Below are 21,342 nucleotides of genomic sequence, written 5' to 3'. Positions count from 1 at the left end.
AAAGATCACCTTGGCATTTGTAGCCTTTTTTTTCTCGTGGGTTACTTAAGTGCATTATATTAAAAACATGTAATGTAGTAATTGTATCCTGAAGTTGAATTTTATGAAATTCCTTATTTTCCGTCTGTCAATCTTAGATCCATTCTTTTTCACATTGCATCTCATGGGAACTCATTTGGTTTTTGCAATGCCTTTATCACAGGTTCAAAATAAAACTAAGTAATTTCTGTTGCATTTAACCAAGTCCTCCTGTTCGCTGTGTATAGTTAGATTGAATCAAAACAAAAAAAATAATTCCTATATGCAGTTCACATTCATGAGGAGATTAGCTGATACATATTTTGTACCCTCTGTCTCATGCAAAAGCCCTTGAAGTTGATTCCTGCCACTTTCAAGCCAATAAGGTGCTGCTGTCTGTGTTCCCTGGACTTTAGGTTCTTCACGTATGGGAATTTTCAGCTGGAACAGCACCTGAAACAAATTCATGAAGAAGCCCTGAGTAAATTTCAGAAAATGGAGCCGAGCACAGCGGTGCCAGCCCAGCAGCGCTGGGACAAGCCTGTGAGTGCCCCAGGCAGTTTCCACCAGTGTTTTTATCCTGCCTGTCAAATGTATTGAAACAGAGGCTTGGGCTGAATGGTACTATTAATATTTTGAGAAGTTGTCCTGAGCTGTGAAGTGTTCACAAGCTTTGTAAGACTGAGAGAAGGGTTAGTGGTTAAAAGCGAATTTACTGCCAAGTATTTGACATGTCCAGATAATCTATGATTGTTTAAGACCATGCTCTGTGCCTGTCTAAAGTACCACATCATTCTGCAGAGGGAATTCCATATAACATGTGGCCCGGATTCACTAGCTACGGATGCCGCTAAACAAACGACTGTCAGCGTCAGCTTCCTATTACCAGAGTAAGTGTGTGTTGTAAAATTTGTGCTGGCAGACAGTAAGAAAGTACACTGATTAGAAGGCCAGATAATTCAACAGTCAGAAATAATTTAGGGGACAGGTGGGAGGATTCAAGGATCAAGCAAGTTTTAAGACTAGAAAACAAATGTCAAGTTTTTAATAACATCAGAAATGGGGTGGGGAATATCAATTTTGCCAGCCAATCGGAGAAAATTAATTTTCTTATTGTGTACACACACATAAACACACACACACACACACACACACACATATTCATACATGATCTCTGCATTTCAGTCTGGTTTGGAACTGTCTATGTAGCCAAGGATGACCTTGAACTTCAGCTCCTCCTCCCTCTACCTCACAAATGCTGTGGTAATAAGGATATGCCACAACTCCTTGTTTGTAATGCAGTGCTGGGAAAACGAAGGTTTTCATGCATGTAGGCAAGTTCCCTGCCCTCTGACCCACATTCCCTGCCCTTCTCAGTATAGACTAGTTTTCATTAACAGTGAATGTTTTCAGAAAAGAGACTGCTTTCAATAGTTTAGCTTTTGGAGTTGAGGTCACTGGTCCACTTCAGGTAAAAGTGAAAGTTAACCTCAGGAGAATATGCCACAAACAAAACTATTTAACTCTAGAGATTTACTGAAGAGAGCATCAAACTCATGCCCTGAAGACCACCTAAGACAGGAAAACAGGGCTCTTCTACCCAACCTGAGCTCCAGCTGCCACTCATAAACCAACATTCTCTTATGGTGCTGACGTGGTCATGTTGCTGAACCTACAGTATGTCAAAAGACATGGTAGACTATCTTATGATAGCATCTCAAGTGTAACTAAATTAATTTCCTGATTCTGAACCCCCATCCTATCCCATATAATTATTAAGTTAAAGTAAAACTTCGAGAATTTCTAGCAGAAATTAGGCTTGGTTGGAGATGTAGGTGCTGATTTAATAATAGTTGTGAATGACTTCAAAAGCTCTCAGTGCTATAGAAATGACCCGGTCCATAAAGTGGTTGGTTCCTCCACAAGCAGGAGGACCTGAGTTCTATCCCAGAGCTTTCAAGCTGGGTGTGGTGACACAAACTTGTAATTTCTGTGCTTGGATTGACGAAGGGGTGAAGAGAGGCAGGCCCACATGCTCACTTTCCAGCCAGCCAAGCAGAATCAGAAACATCTAGGAAAAGTCAGAGAACCTGTGTGAGCAAACATAGGTGGAGGCATCCAAGGAACGATGCCGTGGCCGTGTGCACAACTGGAAACACAGGAATATGTCTATACACATGCTTTTTTTTTCTAAAGTTTCGATGTGACCTTTACTGAACTTATCCATCAGAGTAGAAATAATGTCTGTACACAACTGAGTGTTTGTTACTGTTACTTCTGTATCACAATTAAAATCCAAATAGGTCTTTAAAAACCACACACACATCGTTTTAAAAAAGAAAACATGCCATCATTACCAGGACAGGATCTGGGGGAGAAGAGAGGCGGTGGGAAGAGAGTGAGGGATGGAGGGAGGGGAAACTGTAATGTATGAAAGGAGAATAAAAAATTAATATAGATATATGTATAGCGATCAGCATCTTTTTTAATGTTCCCTTATCACCCCATCCCCACAAAGTATCACTGACACCTTTGAAGCCTTCACATTGAACCTTCTGTCTTCCCTCCTGATTGCTGGGCCCAACTCCCCCTTCTACAAAGCTTTGATTGAATCTGGACTTGGCACAGACTTTTCTCCTGATGTTGGGTACGTTGTATTTCTTTGGTTGGATTTAAGTGACTTGTTTGGTTTGACTTAATGGTATGAGTAGGATTTGATGGAGTTGGCTGATTGGTACTTTAATTGGTTTGATTTAAATTGATATGATTGATTTGGTTAATCTGAATGATTGACTGGTCTCTTAGTTTGATTGATTGGCAGATTTGCCTGCATTGGCCTTGTGTTTTCAGTGCTCCTGCTTCAGTGTCTGGGGTACCTGGGATTATGGGCCTGTGTTCCAAGGCCTGGATATATTGGTATTTTGTATCAATAACACTTACTTTGTGTTTTAAAATTTATATCATTAAATATTCCTTATAATATTAAGGTGTTGTAAAATGCAGCAGGTCAGTATTTCTAAAATCATTTGACCATAACACAAAAGCTTAAGTGGTACTGACTTTTAGAAATATTTAAAAGGCTATGATGTACATTTGACTAGCTACCTATGAGAAGCAAGAGTCAGAGAACATACTCCTTTACTCTGTTCTCTAGTGTGGTGATGGAGAGTTAAAAGTCTTTAGTCCTGATATGTCAGAAAAGTACACCACAGATGAAAGTACTTGGCTTCTAATGCATTGCCTGTCTTTGTATTCTAGATATAATGGCTACACGAAAGAGGCTTACTTCAGCGTCGGCCTCCAGGGGATTGCAGAGAAGGATGTCAAGACAGTCAGAGAGCTTGTGGACAGGACAATTGAAGAAGTTATTGAGTATGTGCATGTGTCATGATGACCTGCTTCCATCTTTCCTTCATGAGTGTTCTGTGGGATGGAGACTGAGCCATCTCCACAGCTGGCAATACCAGCCTCCTCTCGAAGTAATATGATGTGTTGGTTCAGTGTAATTATTGATGTATTTAATTTTTATTCCAGATTTTTTCTTTGGAATACAGATTAATGGGAGGTGTGACATTTTCATACATGCATATTATTCTTATTTTTTCTTCCCCATTTTCTTAACATCTCACTTGTTAATTAGTGTTTTGTTCTTTGTTTTTTTCTAGGAAAGGATTTGAAGATGATCGAATTGAAGCCTTGCTTCATAAAATCGAAATCCAAATGAAGCATCAGTCTACCAGCTTTGGCCTTGCCCTGACATCAGTATGTGATCTTGTCGGCACCACTGCTTTCCCTTTTGTTTGATTTTGGTTTATTAACACTGGTTCTTTCTGTTATTTTTTGTTGTTGTTTTGTTTTTGTTTTTTTCTTTAACTTTTATTTTAGATAAGGTCCTACCATGTAGCTGGCCCCAAGCTCAGTTCTGCCTCAGCGCCCTGGATGCCAGGGTTACAGACATGTACACCTTGATGCTCACCACAACTGTGGTTCTTGACGGCACTGAACGTACTGATTAGCACTGATAACTGATTTTTAGTTGTCTTCAAACTTCTACTATCCGAAATCAAATACAAATATTATGATTTAGGTTCATTTTTTTCTTTCTTTTTAAATATTTTATTAAATACGTGTATGAGTGAGTGCCGATGAGAATTTATGTACACTATGCATTCAGGAGCTCTCTGAGGCCAGGAGAGGGTGTTGGATCCCAGGAATTGAACATGGGTCCCCTGCAAGAGCAGTAGCTCTCTCTGCCACCGAGCCATCTTGCTGCCCCTTTTGGTTTTTTTTGTTTTGTTTTGTTTTTTTGTTTTTTGATTAGTCTGTTTAATTGGCTGATAGTTTTATTTGCCTGTGGGTATATTTGTAAGTGTGCAAGCATGTGTATATGAAAGTCTATGTGTATCTGGGTGTGTATGTGGAAACCACAGGGCAATATCAGATGTTGCACCTTAGCTACTGTCCATTGTTTCTTTCTTAAGACAGCATCTCTCACTGGCCTCCCAACAAGTAGGCAAGGCTGGCTGGACAATGAGCCACAGGGACCTCCACCTGTCTGCCTTCCCAGCATGTATCACCATGCTTTGCTTTTTTTTCTTTTTTCTATTTTTTTTTTTTTTTTTTTAATGCAGGTTCTGGAGATCAAACACAGATGGGCGTAGTTGCAAAGCAAGTTTCCCTAACTGACTATTTGGGAATACTATGTTTGCATGTGGAATAGATTTATTTACATAGATAAAATGTATAATAAACAAAGTAGAGTTAATTGGCCTTTCTGCAATCAAATAATGACTTAAATTATGTTATAAACAGATATGTCTTGGGACTAGGGAAATGGGGCCTTGAACACAGGACCTTGAACATACCAGACAAGTGCTGTGTAAACTGAGCTGTATCCCAAGCCCTTACACCCATGATGTTTTTAACTAGATACTGGTGGGGCTGGAGAGATGGCTCAGAGGTTAAGAGCCATCTCTCAAGAACTGGCTGTTCTTCTACAAGGTCCTGAGTTCAATTCCCAGCAACCACATGGTAGCTCACATCCATCTATAATGAGATCTGGTGCCCTTTTCTGACATTCAGGTGTACATGTGGTCAGAACATTGTATAAATATAATGAATAAATAAATCTAAAAAAAAGGAGACACTGCTACCACAATAGACTATCAACACCTTTGATGTCCACTGGGGCAACCTACTTTTTCTGAGGTAATAACACTGCATTGTGTATTTAAAACTCTTTGTCCTAGTATATAGCTTCTTGCTGGAATCATGATGGGGACCCCGTGGAGCTCCTGAAGATGGGAAATCAATTGACTAAATTTAGGCAGTGCCTTAAGGAAAATCCAAAATTTTTACAAGAAAAAGTAAGGCAGTATTTTAAGGTAAGAAAATTGGAAAATCTTTTTGTCTATAACTTGGTAGTTAGGTTCCAAAATAATGAAAAATCTGAAGTTATTGACTGTTGTGCTTAGCTGTGTCTTTCGCTGTATTCTTCTTAATTACTGAGGGTCTCACAGTTACCTGTTTGGAAGGATATCTTTCTTGTAATAATTGCCGTTGTTTGGGATGAGGAACGTGATCCTTACCCCTATGGTTTCCCTGTATCCTGTTTATACACATTTTGATTGACTTGTGTCCTGGCATACCCACCAAAGCTAGCTTTGAACACTCAGCCTTCCTGCCTTTGACTCCTGAGTGCTGGGATTATAGGCGAACACTTCCACCTCTAGCTCTTGTGAGTTCTTGCTGTAATCTAGCCCACATGCCTCCCTTGGTAGGATTACAGTTGAACATCTGTGCACCTGCTTAACTGTTGAAGTAAATAACAGAAGCATGTTAGGAACACCTGACATTTTTCTTTTATATTTGGTCAACATCTATTTTGTCCACATAATTTATAAACCGACGAATTTTAAGTTTTGTTCCAGAGGTGTACATGGTGGCTTTTAATGCCAGCATTGGGGAGGCAGAGGCAGGAGGATCAGGAGCCAGAGGTCACCTTGGCTACATAGTAAGTTGAAGATCAGCCTGGGCTACCTCAAAACAAACGAAAATTATAGTTCTAGACTTTCAGGAATGCATAGTACTAGATCAAATTAATTTTAAGTTTTCTTATCTTTTAATTCATAACATTAGCAAGTGCAGGTTTCCTTTAAAACCGAGATGCACATTTTTGGGAAAGACAGTGGTTACAATAGGTCTGACTGTAGTAAAACCACCTATGCCTCATGTACTGACTGACCATAGAGCAGGTGTGCTTGTGAGCATTTTATAAGGCCCCTGTGATCAAAGCTGCCAGACAGCCCTACTAAAGTTCTCATGATTTGAGAGGTGGGTAAACAGAACTCTAAGCCCAAGTGCAAGCTACTCTCAGATGTTTTAATTTGTTCTGACTGAATTTTACCCAATCATGTTTTAATCTGGGTGGTTGTTGCCACGGTTCCCACAGAACAATCATCACAAGCTGACTTTATCCATGAAACCAGATGACAAGTATTATGAGAAACAAACGCAGATGGAGACAGAAAAGCTAGAGCAAAAGGTGAATTCTCTATCCCTGACGGACAAGCAGCAGATCTATAAGAAAGGTCAGACGGATATGGGGTGACTTACTTGATTTGATGTGATGAATCCTATTTGTTATTTGGCTTGATGTTCCCAGGGCATGAACTCAGGGTGCTGTGTGAGCTAGGCGAGTGCTACCACTCAGCTTGGCCTCCAGCCTTTCACTTTTTATTCTGAGATGAGGTCTCCACACTGGCCTTGACCTCTCAATCTCCTAACCTCTAGGTACATGGGATTCCAGGCCTATGCCTCCAGGCCTGGAAGCATTGTTGGTTAATTAAGTGATTCTCAATTGAAGGCTGTTGTGCCTGTCTTCTCCTCCACCACCACCACCACACAAGACTACTTGACAGTAGGCCAGTTTTGCTTGTTTTAAAGGCCATGTATCTGTCCTAATGCCCGCATGTCCTCTATCCTCCATACAGCTACAGACTAAAGATATGTCATGATAAGTTCCAGCCATGACATTTGACCATATCAGAAAATTGACACTAGTTCATTTCCTTATATCAGTTCACAGTTCCAGGTTATGGGCCATCCTAGGAGGGAAGTGAAAGTGGCAGGCACATGAAACAGCTCTGACAGCACATCGAGAGTCGAGAGCGTCGTGCCGAGAATGCATGCATACTTACTGCCAGCCTACTTGGGCTCAGCCGCTTTCTTCATTCTTCCACATTTTTCAGTCTTACTCAAGACAACCCCTCACAGACACACCCAAGTCCAACCTGGTCTACTTACGTCCTCATTGAGACTTTACAGCTGTTTCTAGGTTGCGTCAAGCTGAAAGTTAAAGTTGAGCAGTAGCACAGCACCATTAATGACGATGCTCAGGTCATAGGAGGTGTTTTTTCTGTACAGATTATCTGCTGAGCTCCTTTAGAGTAGGCACAATGCCAGCGCCTTTAACAGTTGTTTCTCATGGTGGGTTTTAAAGCCTGTGCTTCAGTATTTGGAACGTCTGTGGCTTGACGTCCAATCAGAAGATGCCCACAATGCGAAAAGGTTTATTAAGTTTAATTGTCAGTGTCTTTGGTGTCTGACTGGCATGAAAGACTAAAGTCCATGCCATGAGGGACCTTTTAATTTGAGGAAAGGAAAAAGAAAACTAACTGAGTGTTTCAGATACTGACTATGAGTGCACACAAGGAAGGAGCAATTGGGGTGCCAGGGTAATTGCAGAATGTTTCCGTGATGTCGGTTTACCTAGACATGCATGGCAGGTTCCTTATACACTTTGATGATCAGATCCTCTCTGCTTGTGGCCTCAGTGGCTCATTTTGGATCTTAGGTAATGAGGAAGAACAGATCAAGGGCATAAAACCCTAACACTTTCAGTCAGATTTGTTTGGTCTTTACTTTTTCTTTTTGTCTCTTTTTCTCATTTCTCTTTTTTTCCACTTTAGGTTTAGAATTACGGACTCAGCAAAGTAAACCTCAAGACGCCTCCTGTCTCCCAGCATTAAAAGTCTCTGACATTGAACCCGTCATGCCTTTCACCAAGTTTGACATCGCCCTCGCAGGTCACCATCAAGTCATTCTCATGGGTCCCTGGGTTCTTTGACTGTGGTAAAGAGCAGTTTGTTAACAGGCAGGGTGATGTTTTAGATGTTAGTAACCAGTTTATATAGCCCTGCTCTTTGTATGCCTAGCAAATTATTGTTTCATTTCTATGTGCATGTATATATGCCTGTATGTGTGTTGTGTGTACAGATTATGTGCATGAGTGTGTGCGTGCGTGCATGTTTTCAAGACACAGTGTCACTCATTAGAAGTTAGGGTTTTGTAGGTCACCCAGGCTGGTGCGCTAGAGAGCTGTGTGTCTCCATCTCCCAGCCCCGGGATTACCAGAGTGTGCCTCTACTTCTGACTGTTCTGACTCAGGTCCTTGTTTTCACCAACTGAGCTCCCAGCCCTGGATAATTTTTTGACTTCCATGATAAATAGACTTCTCTGTTCAGTAAAAAGCATTGTGTCGGCCTGGGAGTAGATTTGAGGGTGTCAGGGGAATTCACTGCTTCTGGGATCAGGTGAGAATCCTAGTTACCTTGTGGTTGATTTCAGAGTGGCTTTTGCAGGAGTCTTTCCTGCTCTTACCTCACTGCAGATCTTTAGTTTGCCTGTCATCATAGGATAGGTTGTAGGGGGGATAAACACTTCCAGACTTAGGTACTGGGGAGTTAGAGAAAGGAAAGGGGCTCCTGTCTCACTGCTTATGAGATCTTAGAGTTGTTTGTTTCTGCTTTGCTTGTGGCTGCTGGCATGAGAGACAGTTATCTCTGTAGTGGCAGTTTCCTGGAAGATGCCAGCACATGAAATTGTGAGTGGCCATGGAGAGTTTCTTTTAATTTATCCAACCAGAGGTTATTGCTCTGTGGAGGGTGGGATGGGGTTTGATTTGATTTGATTTGATTTGGGAACTGAGCGTCTCAGTATGCGAGGCAAGCACTTGCTGACAACCCCAGAGAGGAACACTGTTTCCTGTGAGGCGGCTCTAACTTGCCTTGCACATTTTAACAGTGATCATCTCACTTGTCATGTCTGATTAGTTTGTATAGGTTTGTACACACAGCTGAGAGAGAGAGCTTTGAGAAATCGGGGTTAATGTTTTATTCTTTTAATTTACAGTTTTTATTTACATTTTTTCCATTTTGGATGTGTGTATGTAAGTGTGCATGTATGTGGTTGTGTGAACGTGTGAGACATTGTGCATGTAGAATTTGATGTCGGGACTCAATCTCCACTGATCTTGTAACTCATTTACTGAGGCAGGGTCTCTCAGTCAAATCCTGAGTTGACCGATATGACTGGTCTTGTTAGACAGCGTCTTCTGGGGAATCCCATCTCCAACCTTCAAGGTGAACGTTACAGGCGTGCCCAGGAGGCATTTGACATGGATGGCTGGAGATTCCAGCTCAGGTCCTCGTGCTTGTGAGGCAGGCACTTTAACCACAGAGTAATCACCCCAACTCCCTCAGTAAATCAGTCATCGACAAATGTGTTCACTCCTCTTTCAGTGCAAGGCCCTGTCCTGGGTGGGGATATACTAAACAGAATCCAGAAAACCTACCCTCAGAGCTGGGGCGATACCCTAAGGCCGTGGGGTCCTGAGGACATTGAGGGTTTGTGGAGGACAGACATTACACTGCCCCTGAAGGGTGGAGGCACTCATTGGAGGAGACCAGCGGCATATAGAGCAGAGGCAATAATGGAGTCAGATACTGTGGGAATGTTCATCAACATGGATTTAACCATGTTGAGGAAAGAAAGTTCTCAATATTGGGCTCAGATGCAGGTGAAACTGACACGGAGATGCTGCTGCAGTTAGTTGTGAAATTAGAGTAACATGCTTATTCTTCCACCACAGTGCTTCAGCAAGCAGGAGCTACCGTACACTGTGGCGTTGCCATTTTATGCTGTAATGAAAGAGCAGTGGAGAAACGTGTAGCTGTAGTCTCAAGCCTTCTTCCTTGAAAAGCAGTGGAGTGGTTCCTTATATGCTAAGAATTGTCATGGGCTGGAGCTCAGTAAGTAGAGAGCTCGCATAGCATGCACAGAGTCCTGGGTTCCAGCCCCAGTACCACACAGACTAAGTGTGAGGGCCCCTACCTGTAATCCCAGTGGGAGAAATCAAGAGTTCAAGGTCATCTTTTGCTAAAATGTCTAGTTTGAATGGACAGCATTGGCTACATGAGACCCTGTTGGAAAAACAACAACAAACCCAGTCAAATTTTATTAATTAAACCAAAAGGATGGCTTCTGTTTTCCAGCTGGAGACATCCCTGTGCAATACTGCCCCCAGCCCACCAATGGCGTGGTGTACTTCCGAGCCTTTTCCAGTTTAAACACCCTTCCGGAGGAGTTGAGGCCCTATGTGCCTCTCTTCTGCAGTGTGCTGACCAAGTGAGTTGTAGAGCTCAGTAGAGACACATCCCTGTTGTTCAACATACTCTTGACAGTGTGTATGTGTGTGTGTCCGTGTGTCCTTTATGTGTCTGTGTCATTTTCATGGTCTGATGGTAGTTTCCTCAAGGAAATCATTTTGTTTTTAAAACTTAGTATTGTCACAGTATGTACAAGCTGTTTGCTTTCTTATGGTCATATTTTTTATTGTAGATATATTATGTTAAAATGCGAATCTCTAGAAGCGGCTAATGCTTATAAAGGCACCTGTACAGTTGGATCACCGAAGCTCTTGAAGAAAGGAGAATATACTTAGTCAGGAAGTAAGAACAGTTCAGTGGAAGGGCTAGCTCGCGGCATGTCTTTCCAGAGGGGCAGCCTCCTCAGTGTCACTGTTTCTCTCCTGAGCTAGCTTTGCAGTGATGGTTCTCCCCCACAGGCCAGAGGATGGATAGGTTCGGAATCGTGCATGGAGTTTTTCTTGACAGTGGCAAGCTGAGGAGTAACAGCTGCAGCCTTCCTCTCCTGTTACAGGACAATAAAGGGAAGCCAAGGCTGGAGAGATGTCCCTGGCTAAGGATTGCATTGCGTTGAAAAATGTTTTTGACCTTTAGAAAGTTCTCCCATTCTTAACCATTTTAATAGCTCCCAGTGTTTGTCCTTTTAAACCAGTTTTCAGGAGTCCTCTGGGCTCAGACTGATAGTGTTTCTTCTAGACATATCAGTACACAAATATGTTTATATTTCTTAGATCCTTCCCACACCATCACCACATATTTGAGCAAGTGAATTACATGTGAAAATATTTGGGAGGAAGAGAGCTCTCATGAAACATGTACAAGCTAAGGGCTGGAAAAGCACGTTCAGACTGTTATCTTTAGCAACAGACACTAGCTGCTAAAGGGTCTAGCTAGTGTCCTGGACACTGGACATGACTTCCAAATGGAGTCATGGGTTTGTTCCTCAGTGAGAGGACACATGAGCTATGGAGAGGGTCAGTGCCAACATGCGTTCAGGAACTGTGCAGTGTACAAGAGATATGGAGAGTTGTGGCTGTGAATTAGCACAGGTAACCTGTGGAGTTTTTGAAAATGATGGACATGGATGGTAATTCAGGTGTTACATAGGTGAGCTCTGATAACTCAGGTGTACTCCTTTGCTCCTCAGGCTGGGTTGTGGCATCCTTAACTACAGAGAGCTAGCCCAGCAGATTGAGCTGAAGACAGGAGGCATGACTGTTTCCCCCAACGTGCTCCCTGATGACTCTGAGCTGGATACTTATGAGCAGGTAACCGTTGACTCTCCATCATGGCTATAGACAGCAGCTTGTTTCCATGGTGTCCTTATCCTTAATGGTACCATAATTAACTTCATCTTTTATATTTTTCTTTGCTGATAAAGGGTGTGCTATTTTCATCCCTCTGCCTGGAACGGAACCTGCCAGACATGATGCACCTGTGGAGTGAAATATTTAACAAGTAACTTTATTTTCACCATGTATTAAAAAGTGGGACTTTGACTTATCTAACTCTGAAATGCTTTCCCAAGAGATTTGCTTCACTATCCAGATCTAGTCTGGTTTTACTTGTAATTAATTTCTAAGCATATAGAACTTTTGAAAGATACTGGGTTACTCTATAATTACTTGGCCATGGTATCAGAATGGTGCTGGGTCATTCTGAAGACTTTATTCTGGTTTTTTAGCCCATGCTTTGAAGAAGAAGAGCACTTCAAAGTGTTGGTGAAAATGACTGCTCAGGAGCTCTCCAACGGGATTCCAGACTCAGGCCATCTCTACGCAGCTCTCAGAGCGAGCAAGACACTCACACCTGCGGGGGACTTGCAGGAGACCTTTGGTGGCATGGATCAGGTGGGCACTGGCACGGCCAGCTGCTTATTCTGGATGAGCAAGGCTTCCTAGGGTTGGTAATGTTATCTGGTAATAAGTGGCTTTATCTCAAAAAGCTAACCTTCTAACAGCCAGGCTTGGCAGCCTATGCTATGATCCCAGTGCCAAGAAGGCAGAGACATGTAGATCCCTGGGCATTGCTGGCCGGTCAACCCAGCCTGCTTGGAGAATCCCAGGCCAGTAGGAGACCGCATCCAATAAAAACGGTGGGCTGCTCCTGAGGAATGACAGCTGAAGTTCTCTGGCCTACACACACGTTTGCACACATGTCCACAAACATACACATGCATGTACACCCACACACTGAAACCAGAAGGTTAACTTTCTAACTTAATTCTGCTATGTAACTCCCAGACTTCATGCGGACAGTGTTTGTTTGAACTCACTTTCCTCTTTGCACTAGACACTCCTTCAGCACCACCCACACCACTCTTCAGCAATTAACACACGTGTGCACACAACCAGGTATATCCAGTGCTCAGTCAGGGTCTGTATTAGGGCTGTTTGCTTCCCAGACCCGTCCAAGAAATAGACAACGTGAAACTATAAAATTACTACTAAGTAGAAATTACAAGATGCCAAAATAATGGTTGTGCTCTGCAAACATACTTTTCTATAATTCTGCCAAATTCTAGAGAATCACAAGTCATACTCTCTCATTAGTTGTTTTCCTGCTAGTGTAATAAAAATACCATAACCAAAGGCAGGTTAAGGAAGAAGAGATCTATCATAGCTCATGGGTCCAACTGGATAGAGTCTATCATGGTGGGAAAGGCATGGCAGCAGGAGGCAGAGACCACATTTCCCTCCATACTCAGGAAGCACAGAGAAGAGGAAGTGGGGTGAGGCGAGAAACCCACAAAGTCTGCCACCAGTGACCTGCCCCCTCCAGCAAGGCTCTACTTCCTTGGGGGTCTGTAGTCTTCCCAAACAGCACTGTGACCTTCTAGGGTCTAAGTGTTTAACTCCATGAGTTTTGAGTTTTTTCTCATTCCAAGTGCCACAGCTGTCCCCTAAAATCCATTTGAACTGTGCATCGTATTGGCTGTCAGTGTGGTCTGACTCAGTGTCTGCCTCCTTTGGTTCAGGTGCAGTTGATGAAAAGAGTTGCAGAGATGGCAGACATCAAGCCCATCCTGAGAAAACTACCACGGATCAAGAAATATCTGCTAAACTGTGATAACATGAGGTGGGTGGCAATTGTTTCCCAACAGATCTTAGGATTCTCCCCATTTCGTGAAGTGTCATCTCTAGGTATTTTCATTTGAAGACGTAATTACCTGAACTTATCTTCAAAACAGAAATTATGTTGGTGTAGGTGTTTAATTGCAACGGCTTCTAGACTTCAAAATAATATTTTGTAGGAATGAAAAGAATAACATTTTGATTTAAAATAATAAAAGTTGTATGAGGTGGAAAAGAAAGCAATTAATTTAAATCTAGAATTACAAAGTAGACTTAGGGTACCAAGTTACTTGCTTCCAAAAGTAAATGTTTCATAAATAAGGAATCGGTGAGACCTAGTAAAGGTTATATTGCTCAAGACCAGTATCCTAGTTAGGGTTTGTGCTGCTGTGACAAAACAGCATGACCCAGAGCAACTTGGGGAAGAAAGGCTTTATTTGTCTTACCTATCCAGAGTCACAGTCCCCTGAGGGAAGCCAAATCAGGAACTCAAACCAGGTGGGAACTAAGGCTGAGGCCACAAAGAGGAAGCTACTTACTGGCTTGCTCAGCCTGCTTTCTAATAGAACCTTGGACCACCAACCCAGGGATGGAACTACCCACAATGGGCTGGGCCCTCCCCCGTCAACCACTAAGAAGATGCCCTGCCACTGTATCTTATGGAAGCATTTTCTCCGTTGAGGTTCCCTCCTTTCAGATGACTCTAGCTTGTGTTGAGTTGGAATAAAACCAGTCACCCATGTCAGTTCACACTAAGTTAGCTTTCCGCCCTCAGGCTTGAGCATAAAGAAAAATGAATTATCAGTAGTTTATATGCACTGTTTTGGTACCACTAATACTGATCGAATATTCACTGATGATCAACAAGAAAATGAATAATCAAAGCTACTGTTTTACATAGGTTCCTGGTACCTTTCTCCAGTCAGTTCTTGAGAGTCACTAACGGATGCTACAGGCCTGCTAGCTGGCAAGAATGGGACTCAGTGCTCCAGCCTTTAGTGTCGTGTGGGCCTGGCTTGCACTTCCTTCCCTTTCACCCCAGTCCAGCAGGATTCCATTCTTACCTTTATACCCCAGGCTTTTCTTAGTCCAGCATTCATGATAATTCCCCAGGCCATCATGGTCCAGCACTCACCCTTATACCCAAGGCTAACTTTCCCAGTGTTCATTTTACACCCTAGCACTCACCTATACCCTAGGCTTGCTTCCTCCTGTGTTCACTCTCACACCCTAGCCTACCTTTGCCAACACTCAAGTTTCTTTTCTTTTCTTTTCTTTTTTTTTTTTAAGTATTTTATTTATTCTTTATACATCATTCTGTCTGTGCACCAGATCTCACTATAGATGGTTGTGAGCCACCACGTGGTTGCTGGGAATTGAACTCAGGACCTTTGGAAGAACAGCCAGTGTTCTTAACCTCTGAGCCATCTCTCTAGCCCCTCAAGTTTCTTAGATGCAATAAATTGATAATATATACAAACAGTGAGTATAGAGCCCATATATAGTTAGTATGCGATAATTACCACTGTGAATATAATCCCCAAAGAAGGAAACATGCACACTGCAGGATTTTATGCAATAGACAATTTTTGTGATTCTCTCCAGCTTGGAGGCGCTTTGTAAAAGGCTGTCTTAAAATGCTTTTGGCGCCTTAATTTTCTGTTTCATGGAGCTGGAGAAATGGCTCAGCAGGTAAGAGCATTTGCTGCTCTTGCAGCAGACTGGAGTTCAGTTTCCAGCACATACATTGAACAGCTCACAACTGCCTGTAACTCCAGCTCCAGAAAAACCAATGTCTTCTCCTGGCCTCCATGGTACCTGCACACATACCAGGTACCATGACATATTATGGTGCTATACATAGTACATGTAGATATGCACACACATAGATAATTTTTGTTTTTAATTCTCTACTTTATCAACAAGTTTATAGTTTCAGATTATTGAATTCTTTTGTGGATGGTCATAGTTTTTTTTGGTTTTGTTTTTTAAGTTTGTTACAGATCTGAAGGCATTAATGGGAGCTGTTAATGTTCGCTCTCTGCTTTTTGCCCTTCAGAAAATCTTTGCATTAACAGCTGTGAGGTAGTGACGTGTATGTCACATTGACGACACTGATGTTAAAGCTGCTGTAGGGAATGAGATGGCTGTATGATTCCCACATCTGGATACTATTTCTTTTGAACACTTTTTGAGTACTTTATAGCAAAAACAATGTAAATCACTTCACATTTTTGTGTCATTTATACAAAAATGTTATAAGTTAGTAAAATACTGGGGGGTGTTTTTGTTTTAGTTAGATGATTTTGCATGTACACGATTCTTCTCTGCAGGTGCTCAGTGAACGCCACCCCTCAGCAGATGCCTCAGGCTGAGAAAGAGGTGGAAAACTTCCTTAGAAATGTGGGCCGTAGCAAAAAGGAACGGAAACCTGTCCGCCCACATATTGTTGAGGTAACAGAATCCAGGAGCAGTTCTGACCTTGATGCACATCACTTGATTCTTCGTGGCATGATAGATACAAGAATTAATATCGTTTTGGTTACAGTTGGAGAGACGGGCGTAGGTAGGATTAAATGACTTGCCCGCATCAGCCTACTTAGGTGAATTCAGACCCTGTTCTTTTGGGCTTGGACCCTACACCATGTAGTTTTGTTCATGCATAGCAGTGAACATTCTCCTGACAGGGAAGAGCAAGAGTTTGGCCCGGGATGTGGTATATAAAAAAGAGCCAGAAACATGGATCTGATGACTTTCTCTTTCGCAGTTTGTGAGGCTTTGTATCACACACAAGCTTGTAAAAAGCCTTTTCACTGTGACTCTTTATGCCATGGATTGTATCATCGGGTACAATACTGGTCAACAATTATCTTACCAGCTCAATTGGTTTGTAAAGGTTTGTTTGGGTTTTGGGTTTTGAGTCTGAGCCTCTGGAAGTCTCACCTGTCACTGAAGAAGGCTGACACTTTGCAGACCTCACAGGAATTATGTTAGTGTCTTTTCTACTGTGGTTCACATGTCCCTTCTTCCATTTGTCATTTGCTTTCCCTGTCCATGGCCTCTTCACCACCCTCCTCACCCTCTTCACACTGTGGAGAGGGGCCACACGCAGGTGACCTGCTGATCTTTTGGCTCCTTTGTTTAGAGCCTGTTCATGTCACCTTGACCTAGTTCTTTCGAAGATAGAGAGATAGTTTGGTCATTGTTCTTGTTGCTGCTGTTACACGTGTGTGTGTGTGTGTGTGTGTGTGTGTGTGTGTGTGTGTGTGTGTGTGCGCGCGCGCGCATGTGAGCAAAGGTGTGCCACAGTGTATATTTGAAGGTCAGAGGACAATTTGTGGGAGTCTGTATCTCTTTCTACCTTGTGTGGGTCCAGGCCTATTGAGTCATTTCACTGGCCCTGAAAGACATAGTCTTATAACTAGAAAGTACCGGGTCAGGGGATGATTAAAATTCATTTTGTTTGTACAGAGGTTTTCTTCATTGATTATTTGAAAAAATTTGCTTAAAATTTTACAAGTCTGTCTGCCTTGGCTAACCCTTGTAAGGAACTTTGCGAACTCTTTAATGTCTTTACCATCTTAAATATTTCAAGGCAGTTTCTCTTCACTCTTGGACTCTTTATTTTCAGAAACCTACACACTGTGGTCCCAGTGGAGGTGCACACGTTAATGGGTCCCAGATCATCAGAAAGCTGATAACGGTAAGTGGCCACGGGTGTCAGGCATCTTGCTGTGTGCCTGACCACCCTCTGATTATGAGCATTCTAGTGGGGCCTTTCCGGGGCTGACCTGCAGCCTTAGTCTTGGGGAGTCACTGTCTCGTGTAATTACCGCTCTGAGCCTTTTCTCTTGAGACAGCCCAGAATGTGTGTCGTACTCAGGCTGCCAAATGGCCCCACCACTTCTGTTTACCCTCCTTGGAATGTAGCTTATGGTGCTGACATCACAGCAGCTGCCTCTAGTTAAGCAGTGGCATTCATCCTGTCTATGTATCGGTTTCCACAATTGTGCTGCTTGATCTGGATCTTTGAAGAGTATGCTAGTGTAATGTGTTCCTGAAGATCAGCCACAATCTTAAGTGCTTTTAATCTAATAGCAATTTTATCTTAATGCATCTTGTCAAATGTGGAGTATTTCTTGCTAGTTTCTAAGTGTGATTACGTGAAATTCTGCCATGTCAGTTCTTGGCAGTTCCTCCCTCACTAGTAACCCCCGTGGAGAATGAGATTCTGGGATGGTGCCGACTGGGTTTACTCTCCGTGGGCCACATTTGGCTGTGCATCCTGGTCTGACCCATAGGCTTCTGCCCCTTAGGACCCCACCTTCAAAGCCTGCCAGATGAAGACACACTTTGTGTTGCCCTTCCCTGTGAACTACGTTGGCGAGTGTGTCAGAACTGTCCCCTACGCCAATCCAGATCATGCCAGGTAGGAGGAGAGGGGCAGTGAGTGCATGTCCTCTCTCACATCTGGACTTCAGGAAAACTGTTTGTCCAGCATGATAGAAGGTAGAAAGGGGGCTGGCTGGGAAGATGGCCCTGTCAGAAGTGCTTACCATGCCATGGAGGACCCCAGTTGAGATCCCCAGGACCCACAGAAAAGCCAGGTGCAGTGACATCTGTAAGCCCTGTGCCACAGGGGCAGAAACGGGCAGACTTCTGGAGCTCATTGACCCATCAGTCTAGCCAAACCAGTCGGTGGGAAACCTTGTCTCCAGGAATAAAGAACATTCTGCCAGAAGAACGGCCATGATAGCTGAATGAGTTTACTAAAAAGCATACAGCACTTAGACGGAAAAGAACGGAAAGCGAGCAGTTGACAACAGAGTACCACACCCTGCACTCACAGTAGCCAGCAGAAGTGACTGGATGTGCAGTGCAGTGTGCAGCCAGAGTCCAGATTCAGAGTCTTGGCAGTGTGTTCCTCCTGGGTGAGGCTTCCAGCTTCTGGGAATGGCTTGCCTTCCAGCTATTCTCACGGCGCCATATTTGACGTTTTTAATATCCTTTGGGCTGTTCTCTTTTCTCCTTGTCACAGGGCCAGGGGCCCAGACTGCCCTAGGACACTAGGTCTTAGAGGACACAAACACTGAGACAGGGAACCTACCCTGTACACACAGTCAGTTTAGTACGATTTATTATACAGAGAAGATACCAGTGATTTATGGCCTATGCGCGCACGCACACACACACACACACACACATACACACATACACACATACACACACAGGTCTGCATGAGTGTGTGATAGCGGGGTGAGGGATGCTTTTTATTCAGAAAGTTTCTGCACCAGCTTTGCACACTGGACCCTGTGTTACGTTGTCATCTGCATGCTGGGACTGTACCAGCCAGCAAGAGCTCATATGTAGAACAAATCATACCCCACCCTGTAGTTTATAAACAACACCTTTATGATGAAATGCTCCATATTGTGTGCAGTTATTTTCATGAACTGTTTATATCCCTAAGCAGCCCATTATACAGCAGCATAGATACTTATGCCCCTAAGTACAATTGTCCTTCAAAGAGAACAACTTGCTCTTCTCATCTGTATTTAACAATTGTGTAATTAAGGGGTTTTTGTTGTTGTTGTTGTTGTTTAGTTAGTTTGGTTTTTGTTTTTTCAAAACATGGTTTCTCCGTGTAGTCCCTGGTTGCCCTGGAACTCTCTGTAGACCAGGCTGGCCTCAAACTCACAGCGTCCCACTTGCCTCTGCCCCCCGAGTGCTGGGATTAAAGGTGTGTGCCACCACCTCTGGGCTGTAATTAAGTGTTAAAACTGTCTGATAAATGTAGAATGAACTTGCATTTGAGACAGACAGACACACACACTCACTCATCCACCAATCACTCTGAAGAATATCAGCAAGGGTGTTGAAGCTACCAAAGAGAAAAAGCTCTATACTGTATTAATCCCTTTTGTCCATGCTATGACAAAACACCTTACAAAAACAGCTACGGGGGGGGGGGGGGGGAGTATTTTAGTTCACAGTGGGAAGCAACAGTCTATCAGGATGAGGAAGCCATGGCAGGGTGGTGAAAGCACTCATACGGTGTCCACAGCCAGGAAGCAGAGAGCAGTGGTCACTGGGGCTCAGCTCACACTCTCCTATTATACAGTCTAGGTCCCCAGCCCAGGGGGCGGTGCTGCCCACATTCAGCTTCTGCCTTTTCACTTCAGTAAACTCAGTGTAGACACTCCTTCACAGACGCACCCTGTCTGGTTGACAGTCACTATCAGCCATCACAGATGGGATGGTGGACAGGATCTGAGTGCTGCGGGAAAACTTTCAGAGTGGCAGGTAGAGGTACATAGATAGTGTACCCCAGGGTTCCGGCAGAGGGGCAGACCCACAGGGAGAAAGACAGGCTGTCCTGAAGCCCTGTGGTGGCAGCAATCCAGATGGATCCATCTCTGAGAGCAAGAGGCTCAAGTACCCAGGGGCAGTTCCAGGTTCCTCTGTGGAATGGTTGGCCTCTGATCAGCTGCTGCCTCAGAAGCTTAAAAAGGCCCTGGGTGACAGGGAAGTCAGAGTGCTTGGGAGAGGGCCAACTATTCATGACCTCACCGCCAATCTGTACTGTATTTTCCTTCTGTTATTCACCCCATTTCTTGGCATTAGATTTTATGTTATGCTTCCTATGGGCCATGCTCTCTCTAACTTGTTTTTTGTTTGTTTGTTTGTTTGTTTGTTGTTATTTTTGCTCCCTTCATTTCAGCCTTAAGATCCTTGCCCGCTTAATGACAGCTAAATTCTTGCATACAGAAATTAGAGAAAAGGGAGGTGCTTACGGTGGAGGTGCTAAGCTCAGCCACAGCGGGATTTTCACGCTCTACTCTTACAGGTGAGTGTCTGGGTTACCGTGTTTCCCATGTGACAGCACCCACATTCCAGCCACTGGCTGTGCTCACTCACAATGCTGTCATTCTCTGTGAATGTTAGTACAAACAAAGGTTACATCTGCCGTTCCCATCTAGAGCAACTAGCCAGACCAGCCTCTATCTTTCTTGTTGCAAGGATCAGGCACAGTAGTGTAAGGGCTGTGTTGTTGTATTGTCTACATTAGATAAAATTCTAGCTTCATAACCAGCCTGTTTTCATAGGGTGCAACCAGAGGGCTTTCTGAACTTAAAACTTCTGTGTGGGCACCTAATCAGGATATGGTTCTGTTGGGCTTTCAGAGGCATGAGACTGTTGCCATTTTCTACAAATGCTTAGTTTCTGAGCCACTACTGCCTGAAGTCTTGTACGCCAACAAGCTAAGAGCAAGGAGCCTCACCACTGCTGTCATTCTTCCTGTCCAGACTGTACCATGGGACTGCTCTTTAAACAGGGAGGGTCCCACTGACAAATCTGTTCCTTGATGGTGAACCTAAAGCACTAAGAGGAGCTTCGTCTTAGACATAAGAGAGGACTCCAGAAACCACCCCACCTCCAGTGAACTTCTAGATGATTCTGTGTCTGTCATAGGGAAGAAAGGGCTAGTTTAATGTGTATCTTTTCCATGGCTCTTCTGTAACGTCTTTATTCCTGACACCCCTCTGTCCATGTGACTTCCTCTCCAGTTGGAGTCAGGCTAGCAGTGAGGTCAGCAAGTGAACTGTGGTGTTACAGAGGGAGTGTGTTGTGAGGGCTGCTGCTTCCATCAGATTTACATTGCTCTGTCAGTGGGTTGTGTTGAGTGTAGATGATCAGGAAAAAAAAAAGAACTGTTAAATCAACATGATTACCATAGACTGTTTCCCCCTGTGATAAATTTT

General features: G+C 43.4%; 1 protein-coding gene across 4 annotated transcripts in view; it reads left to right on the top strand.

Annotated features, from left to right (window-relative positions):
• The window catches only part of Pitrm1 (pitrilysin metallopeptidase 1), a 31,617-nt gene that overhangs the window by 8,626 nt on the left and 1,649 nt on the right, over positions 1-21,342 (top strand). For all 4 annotated transcript variants that reach the window (XM_055613191.1, XM_055613190.1, XM_055613193.1 and 1 more), the window contains 17 exons: positions 435-561; positions 820-908; positions 2,537-2,665; positions 3,277-3,390; positions 3,684-3,780; positions 5,268-5,402; positions 6,470-6,608; positions 7,989-8,105; positions 10,353-10,485; positions 11,653-11,773; positions 11,887-11,963; positions 12,190-12,355; positions 13,483-13,583; positions 15,913-16,033; positions 17,211-17,282; positions 17,896-18,008; positions 20,301-20,426. In XM_055613191.1, coding sequence (XP_055469166.1) covers positions 435-561; positions 820-908; positions 2,537-2,665; positions 3,277-3,390; positions 3,684-3,780; positions 5,268-5,402; positions 6,470-6,608; positions 7,989-8,105; positions 10,353-10,485; positions 11,653-11,773; positions 11,887-11,963; positions 12,190-12,355; positions 13,483-13,583; positions 15,913-16,033; positions 17,211-17,282; positions 17,896-18,008; positions 20,301-20,426 — 1,977 coding nt within the window. The remainder of the gene's footprint in view (positions 1-434; positions 562-819; positions 909-2,536; positions 2,666-3,276; positions 3,391-3,683; positions 3,781-5,267; positions 5,403-6,469; positions 6,609-7,988; positions 8,106-10,352; positions 10,486-11,652; positions 11,774-11,886; positions 11,964-12,189; positions 12,356-13,482; positions 13,584-15,912; positions 16,034-17,210; positions 17,283-17,895; positions 18,009-20,300; positions 20,427-21,342) is intronic.

Source organism: Psammomys obesus, unplaced genomic scaffold (genome assembly GCF_907164565.1).
Source record: "Psammomys obesus unplaced genomic scaffold, mPsaObe1.curated_primary_1811, whole genome shotgun sequence".
Classification (NCBI taxonomy): Eukaryota; Metazoa; Chordata; class Mammalia; order Rodentia; family Muridae; genus Psammomys; species Psammomys obesus.
The sequence above is the reverse complement of the archived record's forward strand: the minus strand, read 5'-3'. Positions and strand labels throughout refer to the sequence as shown.